A 22,931-nucleotide genomic window follows, 5' to 3' on the forward strand; every position below is an offset into this window, starting at 1 on the left:
GTGGAAGGCAAGGAGAATAGCTTTATTTCTAGCCCAAATGTGAAGTAATTTCAAAAGAGGGAAATAGGTACCTTTTCAAGTTCCTGGCAGAGGAAAAGAGAGACTCACTTCCCTTCATTCATATCTCTGCCCCTCACAACCTTTTCTTCAGATCTGGTTTATCACAGCATCAGTTGTATATCTCTTTTTCCCCACACAATTTGGATGCAAAAGCTTCTTCTAGGTGATTGCACTGGGGGAGCATAAGGGGAGTCTCAGCCCATGCCCCTCACAATATCTCCTCTGGGAAGTCCAAGGAAATGTAAAGTCCCTTGTGATATATTCAGAGGTTTTGGCAGGTAGACAGCAACAACAGGAGGTGGAAACAGACAGCTGTGCAGGGGAGGAAATGGTGATATAAATACATGTTTAATTGCAGTTTAATTACAATTAGTTAGTAGGCAAAGTTTATTTAAATGCAGTGTAATTAGACTGAGACCTTGATTTAATCACAGTCTTATCAGATACGGTTACTACTATTTTCCTTCACTTCCTTCTCCTCCGCCACCTCTTGCATTCCCTCTCCTGAACTTGCCCAAGGAAATTAAAAGCCAAAGCTTGAGGTAAGCAGAAGGTATCCATCTTAGAAAGTTTTCAGTTTCCTGAAAATTCAGTTGCCAGGTGGCTACCAGCCCAGAATTTTCTCCCTGGAAGCTGTAAAACCCCCACTCTGTCCTGGCAAGTCGTTATTCTTCCTTAGCAGCTAATGCTAATGGATCCTCATTAGCTGGGAATGACTTATCATGAATATAATTCATCATTGATGGCAGACCTCATAACCCATCTGCTCACAATGAGTAAATTATATAGCCCAGTCAGACGAGATGGATTGTTCTTTCTGATCTACCTTTGGAGTGTCTCCACATCCTGTTGCAATCAGAGCGTATTTTGTCTTCTCTCCATAATCTAGGTGAACATAAGGAGAGATATTTGGGCAAAATCTCTTGTGCAGCTGACCCTGGATATCATCATTCACCATTTCCCTTCTTCTACTACTGCTTCTTCCTATGCTCCTTGCCATGAATTTGGCCATGGCAGTAGTTTATTTCTTTAGGGGACAAGTATTGACACAAGACATCTCCTGTGGATCTATTGATACGTTCATGGCTTGTTCCTGCATGAAAACCTTCCCCACTCTCATTGTCATAGCACTCAGCTTTTTCATGGGTGTTATATGTTTAAAAAACTATAAACTAGTCCCAGTCAGAATAGAAAAGGGGAATGATAAGTTATTATTTTTCCTTCTCATCTGAAGACTGCATTTCCTTCTCTCACCTTCTTCCTTAAGGGTTAGTTATCATGTGGCTGATAGCCACCTCTGAGAGCACAGTTATCCCCACTGCTCACCATGAAGAAACTAAGGCACAGACTAGTAGTCATAGGTGGTAGTCATCAGACATGGCAGACTATGGGGAAAGGGGAAATATGAACAGCAATTTGCCAAAAACACGTGGCAAAGTGGTGGTCAGGTTGTGATTAAAGTTTCTGAAAGAGCAGGGATTTAAACATTCCTTTTTGGTCTGCTGCTTGGGTCTCCCTTGCCTATGCATTGCTTTGAATTGCAACAAACTTGAGTACTTCCACTTGCCTCTGAAATACACAGCACATATCTACATACTGATATTATCCCAAAGATTTGTTAGAGGAATCTCACACCCCTCTGCAAAGACAGATAGGATAATTCCGTGGTGTACCAGAAGAGTGGTGTCCAGTCCATCACAGTGCCAGCCCTTAACAGGTAATTCATATTTCTACCACAGCCTGAGCTGACAGTTACCTCTGCAACTCAAATATTTTTGCTTCCATGTAGGGTTCTCTTGTCCCTGCTCTTGGACAGTTCTGGAGAAGGTCTTTTGCCCTTTACTCTCCATGTGACATCTGGTTCTCCTCTGAAGTCTATAAGCTGTTCGCAAGTTTGCTGACTTCATTGAAAATATCATGTGCTCCTTCCACATCAACACCAGTTAATTCATGTTGCCTTAGTTTGCATCTGTCTCAGCCTTTTTTTCTAGCAGCAATAAAGAAGGGAAAGAGTTAAATCTGTCCATAAAACTGTGAAGCTGTTCATTAATTACTGCATATTTTATTATTTCATTGAAGCATGCTGGCCCTGCCTGAAGAAAAATTATGAACTGCTGGGGTCTTTGCTCAGGGAACCAAAACCAGAGACATGGAAGCTTTTCCCTCCCTCTTTTCCTGTCGCAGTTTGTTCTGGTTGCTTGCTTTCTTTTGGGTTGGGGTTTTTTTTGCCTTTCCTTCCTTCAGATGCTCCTGACATTTTAACGCACTCTGATCACTTCTAGGTGACCTGATCATCTTCTGTACTGTTGTTGTCATGACTCGTATGGATGAGTAAAAAATAGGGAGAAAAAAACCAAGAAGTTTTAGTTTTTACTGCCCTTTCTTTTCTGGCCTGAGAGTGAGTCCATCTCATTCAGACTGGTGCTTTTGGTGGGACATCTCTCCCCATTGTAGGCTTTCCAAGAGCTGAGGGTCACTGAGTCCTTCATACCCCGTGAAGTGGGTAAACAGGCTATGAAATCTATTTAACCTGTTGTGCTGGGCCTTGTGTTGCAGATCACAGTAAATCACACAGAGACAAACGGATTCCCCCCCTGTGTTAATATTTAATTGACAGTAAATTTTTAATAGGGAGGGACTTTCACATGTCATCCTGAGAATGTCAAGTGGACAAAAGAAGGGAAGGAACAAACTTAGAAGAGTGGATGCAAAGCGCTGGGGAAGGGAAAAGAGGAAAGATGAGAGGAGAAAAAGGGAATGGGAAATGGAAAAGGAGAGAACAAGGAGGCAATAGTCACTGCAGCATCTCTGTCTGAAGATGAGTTTCTCAGGCAACAGCAGCTTAGTGCAGCTCCCTGCCCTCTCAGCAGTGAACAGTTCACACACAGCAGGGAAACAAATAAGCCTGGGAAAGAGTCTTTGACCTAAAGGTACTTGTACCCTTCCAGAGTTCATGACTCACATCCAGCCTTTCCGTCAAAACAGATAAATTAATCAGTGGTTTGCGAGTCCAATTTGACAAAAAAAAAGGAAAATATAGTTGTGATCCAAAACCCACAGTTACACTCTGGTGCTGTGTGTGACTGAGAGAAAGGCATAGAGTCACTATGGAAAGACAGCTACCACTGACTGGATAAAGAGATGGTGTGGAGAGATACAGCAAGCGCTTCGGATAGATGGCAAGCATTAGATGGAGTGGATATATGGTTAAAATTAAAGAGATGGATACTGCTGGTACTCGTGGGAAAATACCTTGTACAGCCATACTGTGAATAGATAGATGTTGCAGGAAGAGGGATATTAGACAGACAGACACTGTCTGGGAGAAATGGGTAAGGGAGCAAGCAGTGCTGCAGCTAGGCACATAAAGATTGATTCTGCTGATAAATAAATTCTATAAATACTACAAAAGATATCTCAGTAGCCTGCCATCTATGAATATTTGACGCGCACATTGAAGAAATGGCATAGCACCTCATCCAAAATAAACATAACCAAGCAGCTACTGGATATGTGTGCGATTGTACTGTTTAAACATTTAAGAGATGTTACCAGCTGCAGCAAAACTAGCAATTTATCACCTGATTCAAAGCTTGTTTTACCCTGATGGACACATTGATGGCCTGGCAGCAGCACGGCAGAAAAGGCCAGGCCAGCAGGTAGACAATTAAGTGCTGAAGCAACATCGGATAAAAACTAAATGGGAAAATACGGTGTTTGGATTTCAGAATTGGAAATAGGCCATAGCCTGAGTATGAGCTTCTCATCTTGCATCCAGGCTTACCAAGGGATGACATGTTTCATGTAAGTTCCACCACTGTCTTGTACTGGTCCAAGCCTCACCTTATGGGCTTGTCTGTCCTGTGCTGCTGTTACAATCCCAAACCCCCATAGGGACCTCCATTTCCAGCTCTCCTCAGCTACCTTATTGACCTTAGTGAGCAGCTTAAAGTCCTGCTACTGAGTGTCCTGGGAGCAGTGCAGAACATCTTTTTCTCCTGCAACAGGCTTTAGTTGCCATCTACATGGACACCTATTCCTGCTGAGGCTGTTAGGATTACTCATATACCTGGCAGATGCTGCCCAAATTGAGCCATTCCAGGAAGGCAGACCCTGCTGTGGTTCCTGTGGTCAGGAGTCCTGAGGACTGCTGGAGTATGGGACATCTGAGTGAATGTACTTTCATACCTTATCTTTCCACCCTCAGTACTGAAAACTGAGGTTTTCAGTATTCCCACTGAATAGACTTCCATATCAGTGACTGTTTTGCTCCCCTCCATAACCACCTTTCTACCCTGTGCTTCAGCAGAATCTCTCCTGCTGTTGATTGCTTAGCCCCACGTCAGAGATGCTTATTTTGTGGCTACGGGTCTCTGCTTAGCATGTGTTATCACACTGTCATTGAAGATGACAAGCTCCTTGGGGCAGAGGTAAGCATCTTCCAGGCTACTGCCAGTGTTGCTTGTCCAGCACAGGCTGCCTGTGCTCTGAACCCTCCGAGAGTTTATGATGCACCTCAAAGTCATTCTAACATACGTCAGAGTTGGTTCGCTAAGTTCATTCCCTTTGCAACTCAAACATGCAGTTCCACAGTGATTGAAAGGCAAGCACATTAACCTCTGCTCTTTTCCTGCAGCAGCTCCTCCCTGCTACAGTTATCACTTTAAAACAGTCCTAAGCACAAACTGTTTGATTTAAATTCTTGCTGTCATAGGCATTATGTTAGGTATATGTTTTATGAATCATTCAATCTAATTCACACCCATAAAGTCACACAGAAATTAACTCTACAAACTGTCTTTCAGGCTGATGTGGATGCTGCCTTCAGGGCCCAAATGTTAGCTCATGGGGAGAAGAGGAGATTATATATATTTTTAATGGCTTCAAACACCAAATTAAATTTGAAATTAGCATTGAACTCTATCATCCATTTTCAATAATGATGCTTAATGTTGTTGTGAGAGAATCAAGTGCTTTATGTGGTAGGTGTCGATTGAGTCTTGCTCAGGAAGTTGTCCAAGGGCTCTTCACTATGACATGCTGGGAAAGTGATTAAAACCCTGTCAGGTTAAGCGAGAATAGTACTTTTGGTTTTCTCCTCTCCCCTTGATTTCAATCTTCCCTAGCAGCCAGTTTTTGTCTCTAAGGATATATCTTGTAATAATAATTGCTTGTTATCAGTGGATATTTTCCAGTACAGCAAAGATATCTAAATCCAAAGCCTCCAACAGAGGAAATTGATAGGTCTGAGTTTAAGGAGTGTTAGGTTAATCCATCTCAAAGGATACCCTCTATAAGAAGCGAAATGTTAAGCATTTCTTGACTACAGGGAGTAGTGTGGGAGAGGGGGTATGCCAAGCTTCTGGGGGGGCAGACCTTAAAAGCAGCAAGGGAATAGAAAGCTCAGGAAATCTTCCTTGATTGTCTCCCTGCAGACTTCTATTGCACTGGAAATGTCTAGAGCAGCATGAGAAGGTGGAAGGAAGCATCTCTGCAGATAGAGCTGTCAGTTTGTCGTGCCTGGCTTCGCTACTCATCACAGATCTTTAGATAGATAATTTATCCATTTTGCTTAATGAATTCCCCCTGAGCAGCTTAGGTTAATATGACTAATATGACTAAAAAGCCTAATTGTATGGGCTTTTACCTACATCTGGGCATTTCCCTCCCAAACTCACAGGACACCATTACAGTAAGTACATGTGTGTCAGAGAAGGGCAAACAGCAGGATCTGTCTTTCACTGAGACCTGTTGCTAGGAGCATGGCTGAAAAAAGCTGCCTAAGGGATGCTCTGGATCAGTGTATACAGGCTCTCTGACCTTACTCTGCCACTTCCCAAGCTCCCTGCTTTCCCAGAACTACACAAGCAGGCACCACTCTCCCAGGAGTGCCTGCAGCTTGTACCATGCCTTGCCATAGTATCCATCAGTGGAGTAAGTGACATCAAAGGGCCACAGGCTTTCCCTGGCGTTGTACTTAACATAAAATGATTTGTCATAGCACAGTAATCCTTACTGGCAAACAAAGAAAACTCTGAGTATGAAGAATTAGGGATCCAGGCCTTGCACTTTTGCCAAGTATATCTTTTATTCCTTAAAATGGTCGCACTGGCTGCTCACTGAATTTAGAATTCTTTGCTTTCTGTTCTGAACCCGGCAAGATTTAAAGCAGTGTTGTTCCCTGCCTCAGAAATGGCACGGAATTAGTGGTGAATGATGCTGCTCAGGAGTTCAGCAGCTCAGCTGGGACATGCTGTTGCAGCTCCATGCGCATCAGCAGACCTTTTCCTGACAAATCATCAGACCGCCTCCCTTCTCAGAACGCAGTATGGGGTGTTTCAGGCTGCAAAGCTCGTATGTAAAGTAAATGCATTGTTATTTAGAAGTGATTCATATTGTTGGGAAGTCCAGAAAGAGAAGCTGATTGGTGAGTAAGCAATGGAGTGTAATAGCCCTGAGAAAACTGCTGTGTAATAACAGCTTTGATTCCTTGCTGGATAAAACTGTATAATGTTGCCATTCTTCCTGTACCTTTCATGTGTACAGCACTTCATATACACTGAGTGTATTACTTTCTCATGTGAACTGATAGCTGGTTTAATCCTTCTGGGCTTTGCTAGTCTGCTTGAGAGGAGCATGAAGTTTTCAAACAAAGTTTTAGGCTTGCAATAACATCTAAATTATAGATTTCTGAAATCTCCTTGGCAGTGCCTCTTGATAGGCTGCTTTTTGAGCTGAGCTGATAACCCATCTAGACTCAGAGATGCTTTTTTGTGCTCCTTGGTACTGAATTGCCTGTATCACGCACCATTAAGTCTGACACAGTTTATCTGCAGGTTGGCTGTGCAGAAAAGGAGAAAGTCCAATGTAGGCCTGAGAAGCTCAGGGTAAAGCCAGCAGCAGTCTGATACAGCTACACCCACTCAACTGTCCTCCATTCCAAGACCCTGGATTCTTCAGCAGCACACTGTGCTTTTATAAGGGATTGTGTGTTATTGACACTAGAGATGTTATCATGGAGGTACCTACGTAAAGCTGGTGCAGCAAAAAGCTCTATAGAGAAAATCATACCATCATGATTTGATGGAGAAGGAACAGCGCACAGCATTCAGTAACCTACATTCATTAATACAACCTTCCCAAATGGTTTCGCTCTGTAAAGTGTATTTGTGTATTCCAGCACTCGGATTTCTGCTGTTTGGACTAGCAAATACTATTTTGTGTGCTTTTTCAATGCCTTGGGGGACAATTCATGAGCCAAAACAACTCACGATCTGGTCTTTTCCTGGTGTTTCAGTTCCTGGAAGACAGGCTCCACCATGAGAAGAGCAGATGTCTTTTTATAGTGATGCAATGTGCAGCTTTCTGAAGCAAAGAGACAAAATGAGGAGCTAGAAACATCAATACAAAGGCAAATGCCAGGGAAATACAAGATTTCCTGACTAACAAGGCTTTCAGGTCTAGTGGAACCAGCATGCACAAGTCCTCAGCCTTTGTGTCCTCGAGCTGGATGGCTGGCTTTGTCTGCTAGATAGGCTGGACAGCTTCAAATCAGAGGCCAGGCTGGGTACAGAAAACCTGGCAGCTTGTGACAGTTTCTTTCCCATCTGAATAATCTCCCCTTCACTTTTATGACTTCAGTTGTTTTCAGTATTGCAAGAATTACAGCATTTCTCTCTGAAATATGATCTGGCAGCTAATCCTTGGTATTACTGAGCACCTCTCTCTCCTCCTGATGTCAGAAGTCTACATCCTCATCAGTCCTCCAGCTGAACTCTTCATTCTTCTCTGGAAGAATCATGAACACTCACTCCTGTCCCTAATGGACCTGGAAACTTGCTATTTTCTTTACTGAAATCTTGGTTTGCTGAGAGGAGGTTTTGGACCAGACTCATCAAGGTTATTAGGCACCTATTTGCTTACTACTTTTGGTAGAGAGAAAAGCACTTACATAGAAGAGGTGATTGAGAATGGCTTTAAACTGAAAGAGGGTAGATTAAATTAGACCTTAGGAAGAAATTCTTCCCTGTGAGGGTGGTGAGACACTGACGCAGAATGCCCAGAGAAGCTGTGGCTGCCCCATCCCTGGCAGTGTTGAAGGCCAGGTTGGACAGGGCTTTGAGCAACCTGCTCTAGTGGAAGGTGTCCCTGCCCATGGCAGGGGGTTGGAACTGGATGATCTTCAAGGTCCCTTCCAACCCAAACTATTCTGTGATTCTATGATTCCATGATTAAACAGCTTTGCACCCTCATTCAGACTAGAGAGGTGGTGATGGGCTCCAGACACCCTGCCTCTGCCATCATGCTGTAAACTTGCCAGCCAGGTAGAGTGATGGAGCCTTCTGTGTCTGTGTCATTGGGGAACTTGGGCAAAGGGAGTAAAGTAGTTTGCTCAATGTGACTGCAAGCTCACAGAGTGTAGAACTCGTATCTTTCAAACCCAGCTGGTTTAGCCTCATGATTCAATTTTCTTCTGATTCACAGTCTGACATATCTTTTCAGTCACACTGCACACAAGAACTGACCTTTCATCATTTTTGGTTGTAAATCAGAGAGTGACGTTAAATGCTTGCGGTGGTTCTCTATGAAGTGATGGTTTCACTGCTCTGCAAGCTGTGCTCTAATTTGCCCCATCCATCCAAATACACGTCTTATTTTGATTAAATGAATACTTTTGTCAGTTTATGTTGCTGCAGCTTTCACTCAGAATGTGCTTGCTTCTGTGGTGTGTTAGTATTCTTCAAAGAGTTTTAGTGGGAATTTATAGATGCATATACACATGTACACACACATATTCACATTCAGAAATCAGTAAGAAAACGTAATTTCAACTTCCAGGTAAATCACATAGAACATTTTGGCAGGCATTTGAAAATTTATCTTTATAAAATATTCAGAAAATACTCATGTTAACAGCCATTTTTAAAATTGTTCCCTGCTGGGAATTGATAGATGCCACAAGCTACAAATGGATTAATTTGAAAACAGCACCTCACTGTTAAACAGGTGAAACATTATTAAATACAGGAACACAGAAAAGTATCAGAAAATTTATTGCACAACAAACAGCAATGACAACTTTTATACACGCTTTACTATGTTCTTTCTGCAAGGCGATGCCGCCTCCTTAGATCAGAGCAAATGGCTGTTGTTTTTCCTCTTTCCTCTGTTTATTGGGAGTCATATGTTCCTGGCTGGTAGGTCCTTCTGGCACAAAGAATCTCTTTAAACCCTGTTTGAGTTTTGAAGCAGGATGAAGGTAGTGCGTCATGTTTGTGCCAGCCCTCCATGCCTATTTTTTATCTCCTGTGCTAAACCACTAAAATTCATCCTTGCAATTCCTGACAGACAAATTTTAGGAGGCAGGGAGAGCATAATGAAATATTTGCTTTTCTTCATGAAACATCTGGCAGGGCTTTGGCAAAATCAAGGAATTAGCAAGAGTTGCCACTTAGTTGCTGCTGTAGCTGACATTTTTTGTAGTCCTTAACAAAGTCCAAAGCCATATGCAAATCAGCTGTGTAATGAGTGAGGTTAAGCAAGGTTTTGGATTTGGTTCCATATGGTGTTGAAAACATAATTGATCAGAATGTTTTGAAATATATTGAACATGAGTGTTCAGATTTGTTTTATCTGAATCTCATTGTGTCTGAAAGAAGATTTAGGAAGAAGGCAGAGGGTGATGTTTTAACCTGGGTCTATTATCAGTTATCTATGATCACACATACTTCATCAGATGTTTCTGCTATAAACCCCGCTTCAATTTGCTTTAAAAGCAAGACAGATTTTTTTGGCCTTGCATTCCCTGCCTTCTATTTTATGGGTACAGATACACACAGTGTCTCTCTCACTTTCTTAGTATAATATCGACTAAGCACACTTGTTCTGGGCAGGAAAGGACAAGAGAACAGAAGTTATGTACCAGCCTCAGAACTTTTTACACTGCAGAAAGTTTCTTACGTAAGTTATCGTGAACATCCCTGGAATGAGATGCACAGCATTTAGGGGGGGTTATGATTTTGTTGGAACCTCAGGCTTCATCTTTGCCACTGTGCTAGTCTTAAACTACTTGTTTTCACTATGCTCCAGAAACTGTTTTCTGTGACCCTTAAGCTGAGGTTTTCCTGAAGGCTTTCCTTAAAAGCAGAATTCAGTGGTAAATCAGGTGTTGAACTGCAACATGGTTCCATACCTTCTCCCCTCTTTGGACACTTCAGAACCAGAATCATTCTTCTTAGCAGAGCTCAGCACTTTATATCCCAGTCATTGTTTATCCATTTGAAGACACGTGGTTGTGAAAGAACAACCTATGCAGAAAGGTTTCCAAAACACTCATTCCTTACTTTAAAAGGTACAAGAATGAGTCAGGTTGATGTGGAATACAAGTACGTCCACAGTTCCTTACTGAGAATCCAAGGTCATAACTTCTGCCACACAAACCTGCTTTTAAGTTCTAGCTTAAGCTTTCAAATAGCTGATGATAAAAAAATTGCAGTTTAGACAACCATTTCTGCCTGCCTGTTGACTATCCCAATATATCTCAAATCCTTCCCAAACAGTCTAAGTCCCTCTTCAGGTGACCTGATGCTTTGTCAACACTCACCTGAAGATTAAAAGAACTGATTTGCCCTGGTCAGCAACCAGCTCTTTCCTTGAGGCTGCTTCCACTTGAATGCAATAGCATCAATGTTCAGTGATCTTTTGTTATCTTTCAGCTAGCTGTAGGAGTAACTCCTGATAACCTCCTATGTCTTGTAATGAAAACTGAGCTCTGAATACAGAGCAAACCATGGAATTCTGTGGCTGTGTAGGTGTGTTGGGGGTCCAAGTGTATGTGTATATACATATGTGTGCATCTATTATTTTCCTAATTGTAAGGAAAGGTAGATAATCATGGTGATCTATTTTGTGTGCTAGTATAGACATATTTACATATACGCACACATATGCACGTTTATCATAGATTCTCTGAAACATCAGAGTAGTTATCAGCTAAAAAGAGGTTTTCATGAAGAATGAGGTTTCTTCGTGAAATATTAATAAGAGGTTTCTTTCTCTTCCAAGGGGTATAGTCGTTTGAATTTAGTCATTTACATCAGCTATTAGTTCAGCCAGGTAGTTACATGTCTATCCGTCATCTGGTGTGCAAGCAAGTATTTGCATGCATAGTTATCTGACCCCAAAAATACCCTTTAAATAGAACAGATATTTAACTAAAGCACAGCCTAGGTATGTCTTGGCTATCTTATGATGTTTTGTTTTCAAATCCCATATCCTTTAAGTCGCTCAGAGAGAACTCGGGGATATAGACATATGGAACTTGGACTTTTGAAATTAAATATATAGAACCAATTATAAAAATCGGATGAAGTCAGTGGAATTATATGAAACAGCACCTAGGGAAATAAGGACCCAGGAGAACACCCATGCCTTTACATTATTTATCCTCAACAGCACAAATCTGCAGCATTTCAGCCAAAGTCTTTCCACATTTCTTTCCCCCTCTCAGTGCAAATGTCTCAATTACTGGAAACACCCAAAAGCAATTACAAGGATTCCAATAATCTTCCCCTATTACTGTGGCTGGACTGCTAAGTATCATCAATAATGTGATTATTGTTTTGAGAAGAGATTGCTTGGGGTAGAGACACTGAACAAAAGCTCCCAAACGAAAATCAAAATCATATTTTCAGGAACTCTAATATTATTCAGTGTCCTGATGAGTTTTAGTAGTCTGAGTAAATACCTTCCAATACAGGGGGACTAGGCTGCTAATATTTCCACAGGAAGCTTAAGCTGTAGAAAGACCAATTGTTACCTGTTTTTAAAGCATTTCTTTTGATTCTTAAACCCAGGCTAAAACCAAGGCACTGCCAGTGCTTCCTGATGGATGGGTATTATTCCATCTACTTTATGTCACCCATATTTTATTTCCTGTGTTTATCTCCCATGTATAATTAATATAACAAGATTGCAATGGACCACATTTTAAACCATTTACTGTTAGTTGCTTCACTGGAGCTGGCCATCAATTTCTCTTCAGCCTAAGACCACAACATCTAACCAAACATAGCAAAATATACTAATGAGTTTTCTCACAAGTATTAATTGGATAAGAACCTCTACTTAATTTCAACAGCAAACACAGGTTGGGCTGCCCGTGTGCCTGTCCAGAGCTGACGCAGTGTGATATCTTTCCCTTAAATAAACACTAAGTTCTAGTGTGATATGGATCTAAAAAGTAAGATCAGGGCTATGCTTTCACAAGACATTCTAATGCAGATTAATTTCCCAGTAGTGCCTGAATATATCATGTGTCTACTACTTATAAAGGTCTTCATTTTGCTTGAAATCTGTATTTGGGGCTTGAGCTCTGGTATCCATCATGAGAGCATAGTGCAAATATAGGCAGTCAGGTCTCAAGTTTTCCTAAGGAATGTCTCACATTGCCAAGGAATTCACACAGCAGACAGTGCTGGTTGCCAGTTTTAGGTGAATGAACTGTTCCCACCTGTGCAGAGTGGCTGAATTTGTTTGGTGTGACTGAAATTTAGCAAGTTGCATAGTGTGTCTGTGGAGGTATAGCTGGAGTTTGCCATGCTTATGTCCATAGTTAGGTTCATCTTAACTAACTTATCACCCCCAGTAAGCCGAAACTTGACTCAGTACCCTGAGTTAGCTTTTCAGCAGTGATGGGGATGCAGCTGCTTTGTTCATGTCTGCTTTTCCAAGCAGCAGTTTTATAGGGTCTTTAGTGTTTTGCCCAAGCCAGGTACTACACTATGTGAAAGAGTCCATCATTGCAACCAAAGGGAATATACAAGTTCAGAAATCTTTCCTCAAGTACACACAGGATGGGGCTTCCATGTGCTGAAATGTATTAAGGTATTAAAGGAAAAAAAAAAAAAAACACCCAACCTAAGAACTGTTGAAGGGTGAGAGAAGGAAAATCAGTTATCTTTGAGGTCTGCACCAACTGCTAACAGCTCCATTTCATGGCTGACTTGTACCTGTTCAAGTCAGTGGGTTTTATTAATGCATACATGATTACAGCTACAAGAATGCTAAAGATGCAGTGTTAGCCCTGCACTGATGTATAGATTGCTTCTCCATTAGGAAGAAATTAATGATTGTTTGCAAGACTGAATCCACAGCTTTTGGCTTCTCACCAGCTTTTCCATTTTGCAATTCTAAAGACCAGTTCATGTGAATTTTATTGGTTAGCATTCGAAACATGCCTGGATTTAACGTGATGCTTGGAATCCAGGAATGTCAGATGACATCAAGCTAGTACCCTTCAAATAGGAGAAGAATGCTTGCTTGTCCTCTATACAAACCCATCTTTCACAGAAAGATCAAAGGTGTATCAATGACATGGTGTAATTCAGTTAAATGCAGTTCTTCATGCAGACTTTTCAGTTTCTCAGCCATGTGTAGTGAGAGGTGTGTACTCAACACTCAACATCTCCTCTGCTCTTATAGCAGTTATCAACCATCTTCTCACCAATAAGGAGAATGGAAAAGTGGCTCCTGAGAAAACTAGTAGTTTCTGCTAGATGTTAAGTGCTGTTGAGGGCTAAACTGTTGCAAGCCTGAATGAACATTAGGGGACAGTGTTGACCAGGAGTCAGCTGGTTTCTTGCTCCTCGTCCTCTCCCTTTATTTACACATTGTCTTTCCTTCTCTCTAAATGATAAAGCCCCAGTTGCTCTTTATGTATCTAGCTGGTGCACCAGACATCCATATTTTAATTTGGCCAAATCAATTATAAATATTACAGCCTACAATTACCCTGGGAACTCCTGCAAAACTAATTAGTATGAGTCTTAGCAATGAATTATATCTTTCTCTTGGCTATTTTCAGCAGGAAGAAAGAAAAACCAAACCAAACAAACCACAACAATCTACACTCAAAACAAGACCAAACATCTCTGAACCATAGCAAACAGAATTCAAGGCAGTGTTTAATTACGTTCATCTTGTTCTTGAAAGGATTGGCCATGTTGGGCTGAAAGCCAGAGCACCTGGCATTGCTTTGGGCTTAGTACACATTTTCTCAGGAGATGTTATAAGATGTAAAAGTCTTTGGCAAAGAGTCTTTGGAAAGGGAAATCTCATGGGAGCCTACAAAGTTCATCTCGTTGTTTGCTGTGTAGCAACAAAGGAAGCAAATGCAATCGTTCTTTAAGCTGGAGTCATCTTGCACCAGTACATAGTTGATCGCCTCCCTTGGCGAAGCCAGGGACTAAGTAGAGCCTTGTCTGGCTTTTCTCAGGCAGAAGGGAAGCCAGGCTGCTGCCTGGGGAGCTCTTGAATTCCAGAGATGAAATTAGAAAGTCATTACAAGGTGTGCACCATACCTTGTAAAAAGTGAATCAAGACACAAAGGGCAGACTAAAGCCCTTCTTCATTGGCATCTTGTTGCTCTAACGTATTTCTTACAGATGTAATTACCTGAAAGCATCACAGTTGCTTCATTTATGTCCTAAAATACTTCTTTATGAAGCTATAAAAGGCAGAATTGTACTCTGGAATAACTGCAAATGTGGTTGCTTGAGATTCATTATAAATTCATTACAAGACTTCAGAGGCAGTGTTCCTTTGAAACACTTTTGATGAAACATGGATTCCTCAAAAGCAAAACTGTGCAAGACCACACACTTTTTTAGGTCCAGTGACACAGGTACAGTGTTAATGTCAGTAAAAAGAAGGGCAAGGCAGTCCAAATTCACTACAGAGAGAGCAGCATCTCTTTAAAAGCTGCAGGACACTTTACTTAGCAGCATGCACTGCTCATATCATTGGTAAAACTTTGCTAGAAAAAAAGAGAGATTCTTTTCCAGAAAGCCATCTATATCCTGGGCTGCATCCAGCAAGTCGAAGGAGGGGATCCTGCCCCTCTACTCTGCTCTTGTGATGTCCCACTTGGAGCATTCTGTGCTCTTCTTTTGTCCTCAGCATAAGAAGGACATGGAGCTGTTGGAGCAAGTCTAGAGAAGGCCATGAGGATGATCAGGGGGCTTGAGCACCTCTTATACAAAGACAGGTTGAGAAACCTGGGGCTGTTCAGCCTGGAGAAGAGAAGCATAGAGACCTCAGAGCAGCTTCCAGTGTCTGAAGGGACCTATAAGGACGCTTCATCAGGGACTGTAGTGATAGGACAAGGGGTAATAGGTTTAAACTTAAACAGGGGAAGTTCATGTTACATAAAATGAAGAAGTTCTTTACTGTGAGGGTGGTGAGGTGCTGGCACAGGTTGCCCAGAGAAGTGGTAAATGCTCCATCCCTGGCAGTGTTCAAGGACAGGTTAGACAGAGCCTTGGGTGACATGGTTTAGTGTAAGGCATCCCTGCCCCTGGCAGGGGGTTGGAACTGAATGATCTTAAGGTCCTTTCCAACCCAAACCATTCTGTGATTCTATGGTATCCCTTCTACTCAAGTGATAGCCGTAGTCAGGGAACTTGCTGGAGTCTCCAGCTCCCGCTTGAGTGGAGAAGAAGTGCACCCTTCTTTTAGGTGAATGCTGTAATTGCTGAGAACTTGGCTGGTTTAGGTCGGACATAAATCTTTTGTCTGTTTTCTCAGAGGGAAATGTCTGATATCTTGAAAATTTTCAAGAAAGCCATTTCCTGCCTTCTTTACTCTGTGAACTGTATCAGAGACATGTTTGGCTCATCATACATAGCCACATCCCGTGCCTTGGGCAGTTTCCAAAGGATTGGGACATATCATAATGTAAAGAAGATTTAAGGAAAGGAGAAAATAGGGTTACTTGACAGGGTGATTATGCAGCTACTGGGATGTTATTTTTCATTGCAGAGAGATGTTTGTTTTCTTCACAGGGGGTCATTGGTATGCCCATGACCAGCAGTGGTCCCCAGACTTAGCTTTTTCCTCCTTTTTATATGAAGGATTTAACCACTCACTTCCCATTTCACTCTCACAAAACTGCAGCAAATTTCACAAGAGTGAGAGGAACAACATGAAAATAAAGTAAATGCTCCACTTCCTCCCCTAACACACTGCAACTGCAAGGCCTGTCAAGTGAAGGTCAAGCAGCAGCCCTGAACAATAGTCACAGATTCCCTAAGAGGGACAGTTGTCAGTGCCTTTTCTTTCCAGCTGGAAAAATAAAACCCATTCTATTTTGAGCCAGTCAGTAGAATACAGAGGGCGTGTGACCTGCTACACAAGCAAACTGTGAGTGGAAAACCTCAGGAATTTATTTAGGAAACCTTTAGTTTTATTCCGTGATTTGGAAGCAAATGCATGAGTGAAGAATTATATATGGAGGAGAGGTGGATCACCAGCCATCCTCATGTACACCATGTAGCTATAACCTATTAACCACCACTATAGGCTCTTATGTGCAGCTCAGTGGGGCAGCTGGCTGGAGGGGTTTCTATCCAGCTGTGACCTAACAAACAGGTTGACTTAAAAGAGGGTTTGCATGAAGTATCTGAAATAAGTATTTTCCAGTCATGTCAGAAAGCTTCAGTTATTCTGATGTATAAGGACGGGCTGGGCTCCCTTCTGCTTCTCTCATGTTAAGTCAGAAAAAGCTCCAGAATTATTTCGAAGAGTACCAAAGCTTGCTTGCTTTCCAAAAGCAAGCAAACAAGCACACCCACATAGAACAGGAGAACTAATTAAGATCAAGTCATATCTCAATAAATATGCAAATTAAAAATCAAAACAAAGAAATTCTATTTATCACATCGTAAAGTTGCAAATTGCTGTTGTGGCTTCCCCGGGCTGGAATAGATGAGGTCTATGAGGCTGTAGGTTTTGAATTAGTAGAGCAACCAACATGTGTACATGTTTTATTGTGATAGCTGGGGGACTGTTGGCTAGAGATATATCACAGCCTTCCCTCCCCCTCTTCTGTACTGCGTTCACGTTCATGGTATCATAGACTGTATTTGTCTTGGAGTTCTGTAATGTAATGCCATTGGTTTTCCTCACTGTTTACCTTCTGTAAGACAACATCATTATTCTTTGATAAATCTGTTTTGTGGCCCCCGGGTTCTTTTATTTTTGGTTTCTTTATTTTCTGTTTTTTGGAGAATTAGGGGGGTTCTTTTGCAGTTTTTAAAAACCAGATTGAAAAATAAATAAGCAAGCAAAAATACCAAGAGCCTGCCCCAACAAAAAAGCCCACAGCACTCTGTTGGAAAAGAAAGCAAGCTGCAGTCTCAGCAGTGACATGCAATAGTCCAGATGTTGGCATTTCTGCTCATTGCCATGTTTCACCATTTGCATTCTTTCCTAAAGGAGCTGGTAAAGACCAGCTGATGGGGAGAAGCAGCATGTGATGACTTTGGCAGTATTAGCAGCACTAGCTGGCTCCTTCTCATGCCATGTGCTGCCACCCCTCCTCTTCTCAGAAGAACCTCTAAAATGATGGTTTAAACTAGCCCTCTTGTCTTGCTTTGCCCTGGGTTTTAAATCCTCCTGCAGCAGCAAGTGTATTACTGGGATGGAAATTTCTGTACAGTAGAGATATAGCTGTTTTGTAGAGTTTGGTAGTGTGATATAGAGCCTTTCAACTTTTAAGTCACCACTGTGATTAGAACCTGTGTTGGTAATGGCAGGAAATTGGTTCCATCTATTTCCTGTTTGATAGCTCATGATGTGATTTGTGGTGGTGGTGTTGATCCAGTGGGTATCGGCCCAAACTGGAGAAACCACTACTAAGGTCAGTGCTAACTGACTTGCTTGTTCACTGTCACAGCAAAGGGCAGAACAAAGTAGGAAAAAGTATTTTTTCCTGACCTCTAAACATGGTGTAGGCACAGCCTCACTTGTGGGGAACCTCTCTCTGCAGTCTGTCTGTCCAAGTATTGAGCTGTCACAGTCTTGGTGGTTTGTGTACTATGTGTGTAGGCAGTAAGGAAGAGCTTTTGAAGTCCATCACAAAGGTTTTATGCATAAATACTTTCATCCTAAGGACAGTCTCTTCAGGCTTCAATGTAAAGAAATGGCAGTTTTGTATGTTTTTATTTTTCATTCTCTGTTGTCTTCCATTGTAAAGTGGTTTGTGCTAGGAGTTGTTTCACCCTTTTTGTCAGAAATCCATTTCTAAAATCATTGAAGTTATCAAAAAATTCAGAAGGTCCTCTTATTGAGTTTCCCAGCTTTAAATAATGATAGGGAATTGTTCTTTTAAATTGTGATCCTGTTTATGCAATGCTTGACCTTCAGTTCCTAGGCTGCAAACTGGATCATTCCATCTGTAAAGTATCAGTGAGCTGGCTGGCAGCTATGCTTCGTCCCCATGGCATTAGCAGCTCTTCCCAAACATACAAGTGCAATATTGAAAGTAGCTACGCTTTGGTTCTTTTTGACTGCAAAGCTACAAGAACAGAGCTTATAAATGAGAAATCTAGTTCCCCTGAGTTTAGTCAGCTTTCAACATTATCACAGGTACTTGTTATCTTTGTAATTCAGGCCATGCCTGCATATGAAAAACTAAGAAAATATCAAGCCCTCTTGAGCAGAGACCACTGCTTGCTGCTGTTTGTGCTGGGAGGATTGTCCTGGTTTGTTTTGTTTCATGTCACATACTCAATTTCAGAATGAGTTCTTCCTGACCCAGATTTCTGAGCAGACTGAAGGACAGCCAGAAACTGTAAAAGTGCATAATTATTCTTTTATTTATTTTTAAGCTCTACAGCTCTATTAAGCTTTCAGAGAATCCTTTATACCCAGCCTTTGAAGTAAACTAAGCCAGAGATCAGCCAGAGAAGAAGTGGGTTGACGCCGCTTGTTTCTGCTTGCAGGGTAGTCTGTATACAGTTAAGATACGGAGTCTCAAAGCTGGGAAAAGCTTTTGCCTTTTTTTTGGAGTGCAGAAGACAGAAGGGATCAATACATTCGGAGACAATACTTTACACCTTTGGTATGTTCTGAAACCTCAGATGCTGGCACTGCTGTGAAACAGCTGAGAGCTGGAAGATTATTCTGGTTACTGACATGTAAATGAGCAGACCACACATTAAAGCTGTGTATGCTCCATCTGCCAAGCCGTTCATTCTTCCCAACTTGGGACAAATTACAAACTGGCCCAGAGGTGGAAGATTATTATTCCTTTCCCAGTCCCCCAAAGCAATACATTCCCCTGCTTTGATTCTGATTGAAAACATTGACCTGGAGGGGAAAAAACACACTATCTGTCCCCCTGATTCATCCGGACTCTGACCCAGGCAGCACTGAAACCACAGGCTTCTTTCTGGGCTCAGAAAAATTATGCAGCTGCCCTCCTGGGCTAAGGCCAAATGGGAACGAGGCAGCCAGGCAGGAGAAAGACCCTGTCCCCCAGAGCCATCTAGTCTAGCGGTTACATTTCTGCCTTAAATATTGCATTGCTGATGTAATACAGTATGTATTGGAAGTGGACATGTAAAGAAAGCCGATGACCATTCCTGTAACCAAAGGGCAGGAGGCTGTGGTGGGGTAACGTGCCCTCTGAGAGCCAGACAACGTGACAGGCACATCCATTTAGAGTTTCTCCTCAGCCATTCAGATTTGCCTCTGAATTTGGCTCTTGCCCAGGAAGTCGTGCTGTTAAAGCCTTTCCATGCTCCTTCTAAAACACAACACTCCTGGTATTCCTGCCCTCCTTGGAGCCAGTGTGCTCGAAGACCCCAAAGCCTCCAGTTTTTGTTTGTGCTGCCTCTTGTTAGCAGTGCCCTGAGATTGCACAGAACAGGAGGAAAAGATGCCAAAGCACTTCAACCACCTGGATTAATTAGGTCTTACACTAAATGTGGAACTACAGTGAGGTGGATGATGATTAAACCAGCAACCTTCTGCAAAATGTATACCTCCTCTTCTACTATATTTCAACTTCTATAACCTTGTAAGTGCCTCAAGGCAAGAACGGTGTTGTCTGTATATCAAGCACTCTGTTTCTGTATAAGCAATAACAATAATAGTGATAACAATCATAATGTGTTTCTCCTGTGAGGTAGGTAAGGATCACTCTTCATTTTACAGGTGGTGAAACAGACACAAAGACATACAAAATCTTGTTTGGTGCCATCTCATATCTTATTAGCAGAGCCAGGATTGAACCCAGGAAACACATTTCCTTGTTATTTGCTCTTACCCCTAGAGAACAAACCCTCTTTTGATGACGTCCAGTCTCTCTTGTGATTTTTCTGCAGAAGCTGCAGCAACAGCAGCCAAGAGATTGATGATGAACCTCCTTGTGCGGAAGAAATCGATTATAATGCTGACAGCTGCTCTGATGGTGAAGAGGACTTCTCAGAGCTAGACCAAGAGATCCAGGAGTACCTCTCATGGGTGGAAGGAAAGACAGAAGATGATGAAGTGACCATGGGACAGACTTGCAGCTCCAAGGCTCTCAGGCAGCTCTATGTTTCCAACCAACCAGCAACCAACAATGCGGGTCTCCCTCTGCATTCAGCAGCACTTGGGGTGTACAGTGGGTTTGAGAGCAGTCCTGTGTGAACAAGACTTTGACTTGCAGAGCATTAAGCAAATGGGTTACTGCTTGTGTTTGCCTGTTTGCCAGCTTCAGTGTTCCTCCAGTTCTGAATAGAAAATTGACTCTATGTTTGTGTAACTTGTATGCATATTTTGAGAATATACATATATTGAGAATGACTCCTTATGGTTTGTATACAAGGCAGAGTGAGGGGCCACTGGCCCCAGTGGTACTATGTGAGAACACCATTCATTCCTAAATATAATCCCCAGTTTCCCAGCTGCCTCTAGTGTGGGATTTCATATAGATTGACCTGAGGAATGGTATTCTGAGACTAAGGAAAATATTCTTGTTTTCCTAGTTTAGGCTTTGATTATAGGAAACATCCTTTGCCTGGAAGAGAGATAGTTACAACTGCCTTTAGCCAGAGGTCTCCATTGCCATGCATTTCTCTTGATGTATAGAGCATGTATCTGATTCTGTCTGATCAGCATTTTTGCAGTGTGTTCAGCAGGTTGAGCCAGGCTGTGCATGCGTCTGAGCTGGTTCTGTCTAAGCAACAGTAGGAAATCCAATGTGCCACAGTAAGGAAAGCACCAGAAACAATGCAGGGTGGTCCTCTGGAACTGTGGGCTAAATTCTCTTCTTTGCTGCACTGGAATAAACTAGTCCAGCATAACCTCAGTTGAGTCACTTCATGCTTGAACTGATGGGCCCAAGTGTAGGATTTATTTCACAGATGCTGTGAAATTTTATTTTCTCTGTGAGACATCCTTCCAGCTAAAAGACTACAGATAGAGCCGTTCATCCTGGGGAACTGGAGCTACTATTTAAAGCTATTGGGAGGGAGAGGGATTTGGTGCATTTTAAGGAGGAGAACGTGCTCTTGAGGTAGCCAGAGGTCCTCCAATATTCTGTCAATCGATGAGTGACAGTGGCAATATCCAGAAGTGAATTTAGACCACGAATCAGTCCAGTGACTGATTATTATTATTTGTTAGTTTTAATATACGCCTAAAGAAACCTAGATCATGGAACAGGACCCTGTTGTACCGGACAGTAATATAGTGGAAGACATTACAGGTAGGTTATATATAGGACATCTACACCAGCGACTTCCATAATGGAGTCAGAAGAGCTTCTCCTTTGATCCACAAACACAAACAAATAGATTTCTCCTAAAATTACCTGCAAACACAGATCCTGAGTCCTGAGAATCCAACACAGAATAGAACCCATGTGGATGCCCAGCTTCCCTAATGCATGAAGCCCACGTCACTGCATCTTAGCCCTCATAGTGCCTGAACTTCTCATGTGTCCCAGACTCTGCTGCTGCAAATGGGGAATTGCCCTGAACCCAAATGGAACTCATTGCACTATGTAAGAGGCTCCCAGCTCTGTCACTACTTTATGAGGCTCAAGGAAAAAGATTAAAGAGTAGTGTGTTGTAGCATTACAGCCTATAAGACTTTCATTACCAGTGATTACTGCTATTAATATTGATGTGTGACTGAACGCACCATGTCATCCTCTCATTTTTGTGCTGTTTGTGGATAGAATGCCTGGTCCCTAGACTACCTAGACATATTTTCCAGCAGGAGCTTGCTCTTTGGAGAAATAGCTTCTTCCTGTCCTCCTGGATTTTCAGTATCCAGGTGTTTTACAGTCTTCATGAGCACATAAGAGTTCTCTGTGTCTCTATCTCTCTCTTTATGATGCTGTTCAAAAGACAGGTAGCTTGGGTCCTTAGAAGCTGAGCTTCTTAGGCCAAACTAATTCATTAGGCATGGTGCGCGTCTCTGTACAGATGTCCTGTTCTGCTTGTTGCACACAATACCGAATTTTCATGAAAGATTGGCTCACAGGGGTGGACACAAAAGAGGTAAAACAGGAGTTCCCATTATAATAGTTTGTATAACATTGCTTAAAAGCTTAGCAATAAAAACATATTTGTGCATATTTCACTTCTAAACCCAACATTCATATGTATGACAGGAAACTCACACTGTACTAGGTCTATACTGCAGCATACACAGGCTGTTCTGTAAGATCTTCAGCAATCAGCACATCCCCAGGACACAGGACAAAAGATACCATTGTACATTTGTGTGTCTGTACATGCCCATGTATACATCCAGAGCTGCTTTTCTCTCACATGTTCTGTTCCAAGGCCCTGCCACAATATCTGAACAAGGCTTACTGGGGCTTGCCAATGGTACATCCTGTTGCAAAGGGAAAAGTGATCTTAATTCAGCGTTTTTCTTAATGAGACACCAGTATTTTAGCTATAAATACTGTAGGCCAGCCTCAGCCTTCTAGCTGTTTCATTCTGAATTTCTTTAGCCAGGAAGAAGTTCAGTGGAAAAACTGTGCCCTAGTTGTGATTCATTGAATCAATAGACTATTGGAGAGTTGCCTT

General features: G+C 42.0%; 1 protein-coding gene across 2 annotated transcripts in view; it reads left to right on the top strand.

Annotated features, from left to right (window-relative positions):
• The window catches only part of AGBL1 (AGBL carboxypeptidase 1), a 285,185-nt gene extending 263,112 nt beyond the window's left edge, over positions 1 to 22,073 (top strand). For both annotated transcript variants that reach the window (XM_061371321.1, XM_061371322.1), the window contains one exon: positions 20,229 to 22,073. In XM_061371321.1, coding sequence (XP_061227305.1) covers positions 20,229 to 20,535 — 307 coding nt within the window. In that variant the 3' untranslated portion in view covers positions 20,536 to 22,073. The remainder of the gene's footprint in view (positions 1 to 20,228) is intronic.
• Positions 22,074 to 22,931: the final 858 nt, after the last annotated feature.

The sequence above is a fragment of the Neopsephotus bourkii genome, unplaced genomic scaffold (assembly GCF_033783945.1).
Source record: "Neopsephotus bourkii isolate Nb327-2 ecotype Australia unplaced genomic scaffold, CSIRO-AGI_Nbou_v1 NB_1572, whole genome shotgun sequence".
NCBI lineage: Eukaryota > Metazoa > Chordata > Aves > Psittaciformes > Psittacidae > Neopsephotus > Neopsephotus bourkii.